Below are 12233 nucleotides of genomic sequence, written 5' to 3'. Positions count from 1 at the left end.
ATATGTGTATATATATATCTGTATATATATATATTCATGGCACAGAAAAAGTGCTCAGCAAATTATAATCACTACTGCGTGTGGCAAAATTTGACAGAGACTAAATCAAAAAGAACCAAAGAAAAAGTAGCCAGTATATCAAGTTTAAATCATGGTGTTCTGCGACTAACACTTTTCCGCTGCCTCTGCGCCTCTCTTATTCATTGGTACTGCTTGCATCCGTCACTCACCAGAATGCTGAATCTCGCAGACCCATCATTTTCATCAAATCCTTATGCATTTTTCTCTCTTTTGTAACATCGAGTGATGCAAAATATATAAATGAAGAGAAGTAAAGCAAGCAGTAGAAAATAAACATCTCATTTTGAAGGATGTATTTAGAAATAAAGGGTAGCGTCTTCATATTTGTAGCAGTGACTGACATCAAGTTTTCCATCACAGAGTGATTTGTCACGATCTAAAAAAGTGTTTAAACAAACAAAATCATTATTTAAAGTTGAGAAACTGGTGAAATCAATAAGCTATGGGGATTGTGCCAATGGCAATTTCCTGGTTTTAAAAACTGTCCTATGGTAATGTAAGCTATTAGCATCAGGAGAACCTGGGTGAAGGGAACAGAGACCACCCTGGACATTGTTTCTGCAACTTCTTGTCATTCTGTAACTCCTAGAAATTTTAAAGTTTAAAAAAAAAAGCAGTGTGTTCCTTTGCCTAAATCCAGTCTCAGCATCTGTATACCTGCTTCATTATATAAACATGTGAAAACCTGAGTATATGTCACCTTTCATCAAAATCTTGGTGCTTCTAGAATTAGTTTACATTATTAGAACTTTTCTTACTTGTATAATAGCAGCATTAATTGCAGTTTGTAAAGTCACAAATCCTGTATTCCAGTATTTGGCCAGTGAACATGCAAAGTCACTGTCTGTATTCCAGCAATGAGCTGTAAGCACAAAGAAAAGTGGAACCAACGTTATGGGATGAAGGCAGTTGGAGAATAAGAAAGAAGAATCCAAGAGAAAACAATCTAGAGGAGGCTCCCATATCAGAACCTTGAACCACTTGCAAATAGAAGTTCTTAATAAGGCAACTTCATTCACAGAGACCACAGGATGTACAGGGAGGCTTAGAAGACAAAAAGGTGAAAGCTCCAACTGTATTGGACTCCTCGCTGTGCCTCAAAATGCCAAATGCACTCCGGCGCTAGAATATTTTCTGTGCTCAGATGCTCTCCCTCCGGATTAATTCATGGCTCACTCTTTCTCTCATCCTGCTCTCTTCTCAAAAGTATAAACTCATCATAGAGGTCTTTCCTGGCCACCATAAATAAAAATGTCTAAAATAACTCTTTCAGTCTCTATCATCTATCTCCGTTTTATTTTTCTTTGTTGCTTTATCACCACCTGGCAGGGTGCATTGTTTTCCCCCGTTTTCTGTCCCTGGCTGTAATAATTTGTGCAAGCAGCCTCTGCATTTTGTTCACTTCAATCTTAGGAGTGCAAGAACAGTGCAGCCCACATCATAGACCCTCAGTGAATGCATGCAAAAGAACCAATTCTATTAATCGCATCAATCCTGCTTCCTAAGGAGCCCTCAAATCTGTTCACCTCTGTCCTCAGCTGCCTCCACGCTGGTCTAAGCCACCATCAGCTCACTAGGACATTTCACTGCATTCTCCCTGGCTCCTCTGTAATCCATTCTCAGGGCTATATCCAGAGAGCTACCTCAGGCTTGGAAATCTAGTCAGGCCTCTGCCCTGACTGAAGTAATGCAATGGCTCCCCATTGCCCTGGGATTAAAGGACGCCATGGGATCCAGCCCTTGAGTAAGTCCGGCCTCATCATCCCATCGTATTCCTTTGCCTATTGTCTATGCAGTTATCCTGCTCTTCTTCCATGCATAATAGGAGATGCCCTTTTACGCCTCAGTGCCTTCACGCTTGCCCTTCTTCTAGCGGAAACACAATGCCTCTAGCACCTCACATGTGCTATTTCTTCTGTTAGTTTAAGCATCGCTTCCCCAGATAGGACTTCTCTAATCCCAAGCATATTAGGAACCCATGTCTAAGTCCCTTCAAGGACCTGCCCTTATTGTTAACTGCTCAATATATGTCTTTCTTGCTAAACTGGAATCACACCTGAGGGCTGAGACCTATCGGTCTTGATCGCCCTCAGCATCTTTCGCAGCATACACCTGTGAGCACACTATATCTATGTTGGATGACCCCATGATCTTTTGTGTATTGTCTTCTAGTGAGATAATACATGACTTTTGAAAAAATTCAGCAATGTGCTTTTGAATTTTCTCATGTACCATTGAAACCATCTCTGTTGAACATTCCAACCTGTTCCTTATATTAAAAACATAGAAAAATGCCATACTGATATTTTATATGGGAAGTCACCTGAGAAATGTTCTTCCTTCAAAAATGGAATGACATGTCCCTGAAAAAATTTTAACTTATAAGAAAAATTGTCATTAAAGACGATTCCCACTGCAGTTAGGAAATGGTCTAAAATTATTTTATCCATAGATTGTTGATTTGGTGCCCCAATGACTTCTTTTCCTGTGAATTACAAAAAAAAAAAGACATAGAAGATTGTTAAGGAGTTTCACTGCAACAGAATGTGATATCCAACTGTATCATCATATATTTTTTGTTAGAATTAAATAAAATCTTTTTCCACTTAAACAAAACCCAAAATGCAAGGGGAAATTTTTCATTTTAATGCTTTAGATTCTAGAATCAGGAGACATGATGAAAATTAAGTGTTTTTAATTTTTAAAAATTTTTTCCAATTCACACTTTTATTTATTTACTTATTTATTTTTAATTAAGTTTATTGGGGTAATTGTATTAACATTGGTTAATACAATTAGATAATTTTCAAAACTCTCATTTGACATCTGTATATCCTATTGTGTGTTTACCAAAGTCCAGTTTCCTTCAGCTACCATATATATGACCCCCTTTATCCACTTCACCCTTCCCCTAAACCCTATATTTGACCCCCTTTACCCCGTCTACCTCCCCCTTCCTCCACTACCCCACTAGTAACCACTAGTCTATAGTTCTCTGGTAACCACTAGCCTATCGTCCATGTCCATGAGTCTCTGTTTGTTTGTCCTGCTCATTTGTTGCTTTTAGGTTTATAACCCACATATAAGTGATGTCATGTGATTTTCAACTTTTTCTGTCTGGCTTATTTCACTTAGTATGATTATTTCAAGGTCCACCTATGTTGTAGCAAATGGCAGTATTTCATCTCTTCTTGTGTCTGAGTAATATTCCATTGTATATATGTACCACAGCTTCTTTAGCCAATCATCTATCGTAGGACACTTCAGTGGCTTCCATGTCCTGGCCACTGTGAATAATGCTACTATGAACACTGGTGTACAAGTATCTTTTTGGATATGGGTTTTCAAGTCTTTGGGTTAAATATCCAGTAGAGGGATTGCTGGATCATATGATAGATCAAGTCTTAGTTTTTTGAGGAACCTCCATACTGTTTTCCATAGTGGCTGTACCAATTTGCAGTCCCACCAGCAGTGTATGAGGGTTCCTTTTTCTCCACATCGTCTCCAGCATTTGTTATTACTTGTCCTGTTGATTATGGTTATTCTAACAGGTGTGAGATGGTATCTCATTGTGGTTTTGATTTGAATTTCCCTAATAGCTAGTGATGTTGAGCATCTTTTCATATATTTGTTGGCCATTTGTATGTTCTCTAGGGAGAAGTGTCTGTTCAGGTCCTCTGCCCATTTTTTGATTGGATCATTTGTTTTGTTTTATTTTATTTTAATAATGACAAGTCTTAGGGCAATTTCTGTACATAAAAAGATTATGTGAGGATAAGGATGTATAAGATAAGTGGTACGCATAAAAAATCAGAATTACTGAAGCAAAGGCACCTCATATAATCTGCGCTTTATACAGGAACCAAGAGCACAAAGTGACTCTGTATCTAACAGACAGCAGTTTCACCTGTTAGAAATTAAAGATGAAAAAGCTGATAGCCAGCTTGCACCCAACTCACTCATGAGTGAAATACACATTCTGGTTATCTCAGTTACATAGTGACCTCATTTAGAATGAATGAAGGCCTTTAAAGATGTTTATAAATGACATCAAACACAGATCATCTTTAGATTGTCCATCCTTACTTTTCATAATTTTAAAATATTGTTTAATAACAATGACCTAATATCTTTTTAGAGTTTTTTCATGAATTATAACTCTTAATCATTGTATTTCCATATTAAAAACACCTACATCCCCCAATGGCATATTTTTCCTAGACACTATTCTGCAAATCTGGAATTAAAAATCTATTGTTTTAGTTAAATTCCAGTAGAAATGTAGGCCTCCCTAAATTGGACCCCCTCAAGCTGAAAGGGTTTTAAAGGCTAATGGGTGTTAGAGAAAGGAAAAACTAGCCAAATTTATATGCTACTTTGATACCTAAATAATCAGCATAATGAATCATTGTAACTTCAAATTAAATATATCTTACAAAAATATAAAACAAGATCAATATCTTTTTTGTCATTAGTACACTTACCGTTCAAAAAGGGAGCAAATGCCGTTTTATTCATTATCTGCTCGGTTATATTAGAGATCGGTGTATATACAACAACCATAGAGCTATTAAATTTATCTACTCTTCCCAAATCCTGAGGCGGCATTTCAGGAAATCGGCTATTTTGTCTAAAATGTGAAAAAAAGCCCATGTACAGGCCTAAAAGTACTGGAATCCCCCACTCCTATAACACAGAGGGGACAAAAAAGAACAAATTTAGACTATATTTCTTTAAAGATCTCAGTCAACACCAAAGAACTAAAGACAAATTCAAATTTTGCCATATGGTTGGCTTCTTTCTGCTCTCCATTCTTCAGTATAAAGGGAACCCAATGAAAGACACATACCAGGATAGTTGCCACCTATATCATTTTCCAATATTAGTTCATTAAATCATGAACTACTGTAGGAGCCATCATATAAACTAACAGGATGACTAACAGGATGACGACTTCTGTATGCATGGCATCTGGCTGACTAAAGTCTACGAGACACAGATTATCCCAGGTAGAGTTCATGGTGGCAAATAGCAATAGTCTTGTCAGTTGTCATATTCTCGTATTGGAAATGAAAGAAAATGAAAAGGAGCTGAGTGGTACAGACTGTCTAGTGTTTCACCAATATCAGTAATCTCTTCCTGCTTGGCACGATGCTAGACCATATTTCCAGCCTCTGGAAATTTAGTGGGACCAAGGAATTGAGTTCTGGTCAATGGAGTGTGAGCAGAAGAGATATATGCCACTTCCAGGCCTGGCTCATGGAACCTTCCACGACCTTCTATATTCTGTCTAGGTCCCTCTACTTCTTGATTTTCTGACAGGGGGCAGTTAAGGTCTCCAAGGACTAGCAAGAAGGCAGAATCTCTAGGTGAAGAAATCTGGATCCCTGAATGACTGTGTGGAGAAGATTCCTTCACCTACTCAACTCACTTCACTTTCACTGCCAATCTTATTTAGACTGTGAAAATATTAAAAAATAAACTTCTGCTTTGTTAAGCCACTGAGATTTGGGGCTGTTACCTGCAGATAGCCCAACTACTTAATTCAAACCGACAATTAGTAGTATTACTTGGTCATAATTCTTGGAAATCATCTCTTGTAGATGATTTATGGCTTTGAAAATAAGTCCTTAAAATTAAAATCCCTTGATTTCTGCTAGGCACTGCTTTTATTGTTTCTTGACTCTAAGTGTATTTCATGCAAATTACAGCAACTTCACAGTTGTTATAATTTACCATGTAATTAAATTTTCGCGTAATCTCATTTTTTAAAAAATGAGTAAATACTTTGTCTTTCCAATTCTACATTATTTTTCAAGACTGCTGTAAGTCTCTCAATTCTACAAGTACAACTAGAGACAACCTCAAAGTCAACAAATCCCATCTGTTACTTAAAATATAAGATAAGAGAATCATTAGGCAACAAAATACCAGAATAATGCTAATTGCAGAAAGAGCAAACTTGCAAACATACCAATGAGCTCTCTCTTTTCATCCTCCATTTCTTAAGAAGATTTTTGCACAGAAGTGCTTGAGTTTGTTGATAGACATTTTTCTGTTTCCTGTGCATTTAGCCTGTTCATTAAATGAACAAGAAGAAAGTAAACATGGTGGAGCATAAACTAGAAAAAGAAAGGTATAATAAAAACCTTGATCATATTTTTGGGGAAAATATTTCCTACCTTTAAGAACTGCAGAAAAAAATGGATTTAAAGTGTTATTTCAATAACTTATGATTATAAAATCTTACCTCAAATATACTCACTGTAAGCTATTTTGTGGGGAATGGTGAGGAGGTGAAGTGACTATTATCACAATTTTATAACAATATAGAGTATGACAATGGAAAAAGTATCATTAGATTTCAGAACCTATAAGATACTTCACATTTTTAACCTTTTACGACAGATTCAAACTATATAAGTAGAGTAAATGAATTGAATCTCATCTGCTTAATAATTTCTTTTTTTTGTAAATAGAAGTCCCAGAATATACATTAAATTAATATCAAAACTTAACCTTATTACTTAACCTCATCTGAATAATTATGTCCATTACATGTAACCCCCAATGAGATATTTTCTTGTGGTATTTACCTTCCAAAGTGACTTGAACAACTTTTATCAAAAGAGTTAGGCCCTGGGATAAGAATCCAGACTCAAACTTTGAAATTTGATTTTGATATACAGGAAGAATAAAACAATTTATCTCAATTTTCTGAATTCAGAAGTCCCTGAATAACCAAGAAAACAACTCTGCATGTAAGAAGAAAGAAAAGAAAGAAAAGAAAGAAAAGAAAGAAAGAAAGAAAGAAAGAAGGAAAGGAAGAAGAAAGAAAGAAAGAAAAGAAAGAAAAGAAAAGAAAGAAAAAGAAAAGAAAGAAAGAAAGAAAGAAAGAAAGAAAGAAAGAAAGAAAGAAAGAAAGAAAGAAAGAAAGAAAGAAAGAAAATTAGTCACATGGAAAAGTAATTTTGCCCAAATGTTTGCAAATAAACAGAGACAATTTTTTTTAGTTTTAAAAATCTCAAAATTAAATTCTTTTAGATTTGCTTATCAAAATATTGAGACAATTCTCCCTCAACTAATATAGAAGTAAAATTTACCATTTTCCTATATTTTACTGTAGTATCTACATAATATATTTGGGGAAATAATAGAAAAGCTTTTGTTATTAGGTCTTCAGTATAAAATACATAAATATTTAGAAACATCTGAAAAACAGATTGATTTTTAGCCGTATCCACCCACATATTTGGCATAGCACAACAAAACAGAACTGTACTTACTGTCTGGAAGAACAGAAAAAGTATTCTGGAAACGGTTTCAAAGCACGGTTCTCTTTTTGTCTAGGGCAATGATTAAAATTTCTTTATTGCCACTTCTTCATTTATTCTTTAAATGGGCATCTACTTCCAACAGTTCTTATCCAGGCTGGTTTCTGAAAAGAGTGTAGTCAGACCAAGCTGCACATGATGAACTTGTTTTGTTTTCTGTCTTTTCCTCCCTAAGCCAATTATTCTGCAGGGAAATGCCTGTTCTGTGGTTGGTTGGGACTAAAACAAATCCTGTGTCTGTGCACTTGGCCTTTCAACTCCAGGGATAAAGGGGACAATGGTAAAAAAGGAAAATGGAGCTAGCCCTTGAGACATGATGAGACCTACATGGGGGAAAGAACAATAAATGAGTAAAAACAGTAATTAAGCAAAGTAGTTTTATTTCTATGAAGTCTTTAGCTACTTTTTTTTTTCACTACTAATGCCTAAACACAACTGTCAATGATATGCTTGACTAATTTAGACAAAATGGGTAGAATCTGCTGGAGCTGAACTTTTTTTGCCTAATAAGGTTAAGCAACCCATTGCCTGCCTTGAAGAAACACCTAAGTTGGACAAATGAAGGATAATACACAAATTCTTTTCTCCCATCCTGTTCAGAGTGGATAGAGGAGTTCACAAGACAACTGAACAAAATAAAAGTAAGTGGATTGCTAAGACCTAATAAAACTTATAAAAAGATCCAGGTCAATTTTTATCCATGACAACTAGGAAAAAAAACCTTGAAATTTATTCAGTTGCTATTGCATAGTTTATCTCTCTCTGTAAAGGGTTACAAACTTCCCATGACCTGCCAAAGTAAATGTCAAAACAGGAAACCAAAGTCCACGAATTGGGAAATCTCAAATATTTGACATGGCTCCCGATCCACAGATGTTAATAATCATAAAGCTGAGAGATGTTCTGGAGAAGGGGAGGTAATTTTTTTGTAATTTAACGCCATGATATTATGTATATACATTTCTCTATATTAGTAATATAGATTACTAATTGGTAAGTAGTTCTATATTTAAAAATAGCCAACAGTGAAATATTACATGTTTTTTACATTTAAAATATGGCAAAAACAAAGGTAGCAAGACGTTCTAAAAGTTTTGTGATAGGGGAAGGGTAGAAGATCACAAACATTGGTAAAATTTTGTATCAGTAATAGATCATGGCCCAAACAAAAATTCTAAGTTTCTTTTATATCACCTGAAATCTATTTCAGGTTTTTATTAATTTTGTTGTTGTTTTGTTGTTTTAGACCCAACATATTCTCTCTTAGGAATCATTTTCTCACTCTGCCTTTCTTATTTACAATTGCATTAAAATTCACAACTATGATATCAATAATTATTTAGATTAAATATCTTACTAGGTTCACTTTTTATCTTTTTTGTGTATTCTTTATGTTCATCTTTCTTGGCTTCTTCACTCTCATTTACTTCTTTTGGCGGACCGTTTTCTTTATTTAAACCTGAAGAGTTACCCTTAAACATGACCTAATTTGATGAGAAAGTACCGAACCTCCAGGCAGAAGCACATTGAAATGATGGGCAAACTATATCTAAAATAGAAGTTCAGATATGTAGCCAAACTTAAATAAGGAGGAAGATGAAGATAGTAAGAATCAACGGAAGAAACAAAGATAAAGGAAAGCACCTCTGTAGGTATTAAAAAGGAAAATTAAAGCCAGAACTGTGAGTCGTATGTCAGAAATCCAGCAGTCCAAAAGGTGTTTTCATATGCCTGTGACCTGGACTTGGTGCTTGACAGGTTATAAAGCTGGACTTCCTATCTCTGCATAAATCCAGAAGCTTCGCAGGACTGTTCAGTGTTAGAGACTAGAAAAACTTCACCAATTGCCCCACAGAAAAGTAAGGATATATACTACCTTTGCCCAATCTCTGGGGTAAAAAATATATATCCTCCAAAGAAAATGAAAATCTCAAGTTTACACAGCACATGTCAGACACAGGACACAGGAGCAGGATCTGAATTTATTCTCCTTGCATAGCAACGTGTTTAAGTACAATAGCACAGCAGTTAAATGTATGCACTCTGGAGCCAAACTGGGGTTCGAATTCTGGCTCTGCTACAGCTGAGTAACCTTGCAAAACTATTTAACTTTGCCCCCAGCTTTTTCATCCATGAAGATGGAGATAATAACAGTTCATACACACACACACACACACACATACATACACACACACACACACACATACACATACACACACATGTATGGTTAGTTGGAGGATTAAATTCATTAATATAAGTAAAGTTCATAGAACAATGTCTGAAAATTTGTAAAAGCTCGAAAATATTATTTGTTGTTGCTGATACTCCTACTTCTCCTCCTCCTCTTCTTATTACTATTATTATCCTGGAGCCCCACAGACAAGACACAAATAAATCTATAGAAATATGTCAGGGATACAGGGTATAAAGCAATAGAGTTAAATATACATAGATATATTCCTCCTAGCAACTAAGCTCATAATCAAAAGTCTACCGTGAAAAGGAATCAGCAGATCAAAATAATGGGACTATTAGCTACTTCAAGAACTAAATAATAATAAAAATTATGACAGAGACTATAAAATACGTAAATAAAATATTAAAAAAGTAATATGCTAGTAAAAGCAGGAGACAATGAAAAGGAAGACTAATAGGAAAACAACTCATCAAAATTTACAGCCATTTAAAGGGATTAATAAAAATTAAGTTTTAAAAACTTGATGGATAAGTTTTATAACAGATTAGACACAGCCAAAAAGGAAATTAATATACTGAAATGCATCTGAAGAAATCATATAAAATTTAGTGCAAGAGAGAACAAGATGGAAAAATATTTGAGAGGTTAAAAGACATTAAAGATAAAATGAGGGTGTTTGGCAAACGTCTAATAGGCATTTTTTTCATGAGAAAAATAAAGGGAATAAATAAGAAGAATGTTCAAAAATAAAATATGTTATGAATTTTCCAGAACTGAAGACATGAGCGCTCAGATTAGAAAAACAAACAAAAATCCAACAATTAACTATTTTACAGTAAGCTTTCAAAATATGAAAGAGGAAGAGGGGAGAGAGGAGAGACAGGAAAATATTTTTAAAAAAACCAATAAAATAGAAAAGACATATTATCAACTAAGGATCAACAGTTAGCCAAAAACATCATAAAATAGAATAATGTCCTCAAAGAGCTGAGAGAAAATGAACTGTTAACCTCAAATTCTATATCCAGCTAAACATACCTGAAATAATCTTTAGAGAGAATTTACCTCTTATAAAGCCAGGCTTGAAGAATACTAAAGAATGCACTTCGTAGTAAAAAAAATAATAATTATTTAAAAGTAAACTGAACTCAGACAGAAAAATATGCATGTCAGAGGATTTGGTGAATCAGTTGCCAAAACTAAATATTCATTGACTGTAAGCAATAATTTTGTAGAAGTAGCAAAATTCCCATCAACTAAGCATTTTTGAGTCTGTGATGATAGAATCTTAGGAGTTTCTATGGGTTTGGAGAGCTTAAATTGCTAGGAAAAACAGACAGAGTTGGTATGAGAGTCCATGTGAATCATGGCATTGTGTTCCTCAGAGTGTTGTAAGGGCCTGACATTACCTGAATTACTGTCTTTTTCATCAACTGGCTATTAGAAATTCTCCCTTTCCACTTGAAAAAGCAGCCCTTCTCAACTAGTCTTAAAGATAATGCAGGCTAGTGGGGGAGGCATTTGACAGAATATGTTCTTGAATAAGGGAGATGATGAGAATAATTGATGGGATCAGGTGCACAGGTATGGACATCGATCTCATAAAGGAATGCTGTGCGTTCTTGCTAATAGGAAGAAAGAGGGTATGGGTATAGTGAAACTTGGTTGGTTGCTGAGGTCGTGAAAGCTTAGGAAGATATTCTCATCTAATTGCTTCCATGTTCACAGTCAAATGGGAAGCGAGGTCTTCTGATGAGAGTGAGGGTAAAGAGATATTAGACTCTGAGAAGCAAGAAGATGTGATTAAGTCATTTAGTTAGTTATCCAATTCAGTGAAAGAGTGAATAGGTTAGGGCAGTGTAGTGAAGTTGGAAGACAGAACTTAGGCTTCCCTTGAAGGCAGTAATCATTCATTTAAAGTGAGACTCATCGTTTTGCTCATGTGTATCTTCTACCAATGTTTATCTCCTTAGGGGTTTAGATTAGGGGTTTGCCAGGCAATTATGATGAAGGGTGAGAGGGTAAAGCATTAATGGTGTCTGTAATGGAGTCGCTGCTGGCTGAGGTAAGCCTCTCCCTTTAAAGGCTGAGGACTGCTAAGTGGAGATGGTAGAAGCCTCTTCTTTCTTGCCAACTTCATTTGGTCCACTGGCTCCCAAATTATGCTTTCAAGCACATAACAGAGAGCTGGCTCACTGTGTCCAGGAAGGTAGGGAACTTTGAGCTTGGCATCTAAGATTAAATCAAGGCTTTACTGAAGTAAAACAAAATATGTGGTCATGATTCAGTTTCTAAATAAGGAAACTTCCCAAGTAAACTAGAACTTAGCAGCACATTACAGCAAACCACAAGTTTTCCAGAATTTGAGTGCGGTGCTAACATTAGCCATCTATTTTTTCTCCTTTTGCACATTTTTCTCTTAAAAGCTTCAATATCTTGCTTATCTGCTTTATGAAGAACACGTACAGACAATCGTTTATGGCTAGAGGAACTAGGAACAACTACCAAGATTACACCAGCATCGCCCTAGAACAAAATCTCAGCTCCAAGAGTCTGCAGACCGCTCTATAGCATGACCACAGCTGCCAGCATCTTGGTACCTACTCAGACCTCTGGGACAG

General features: G+C 35.6%; 1 protein-coding gene across 1 annotated transcript in view; it reads right to left on the bottom strand.

The window, feature by feature from the left end:
- Positions 1-6151, bottom strand: part of ABCA6 (ATP binding cassette subfamily A member 6) — a 49677-nt gene extending 43526 nt beyond the window's left edge. Inside the window, exons 1-5 of the mRNA XM_023536740.1 lie at positions 6056-6151; positions 4566-4767; positions 2405-2566; positions 840-943; positions 231-457 (exon numbers count right to left, since the gene is read on the bottom strand). Coding sequence (XP_023392508.1) covers positions 231-457; positions 840-943; positions 2405-2566; positions 4566-4767; positions 6056-6151 — 791 coding nt within the window. The remainder of the gene's footprint in view (positions 1-230; positions 458-839; positions 944-2404; positions 2567-4565; positions 4768-6055) is intronic.
- Positions 6152-12233: the final 6082 nt, after the last annotated feature.

This window comes from Pteropus vampyrus, unplaced genomic scaffold, assembly GCF_000151845.1.
Source record: "Pteropus vampyrus isolate Shadow unplaced genomic scaffold, Pvam_2.0 Scaffold169, whole genome shotgun sequence".
Classification (NCBI taxonomy): domain Eukaryota; kingdom Metazoa; phylum Chordata; class Mammalia; order Chiroptera; family Pteropodidae; genus Pteropus; species Pteropus vampyrus.
Note: the sequence above shows the minus strand (reverse complement) of the source record. Positions and strands in the feature narration are given on the sequence as shown.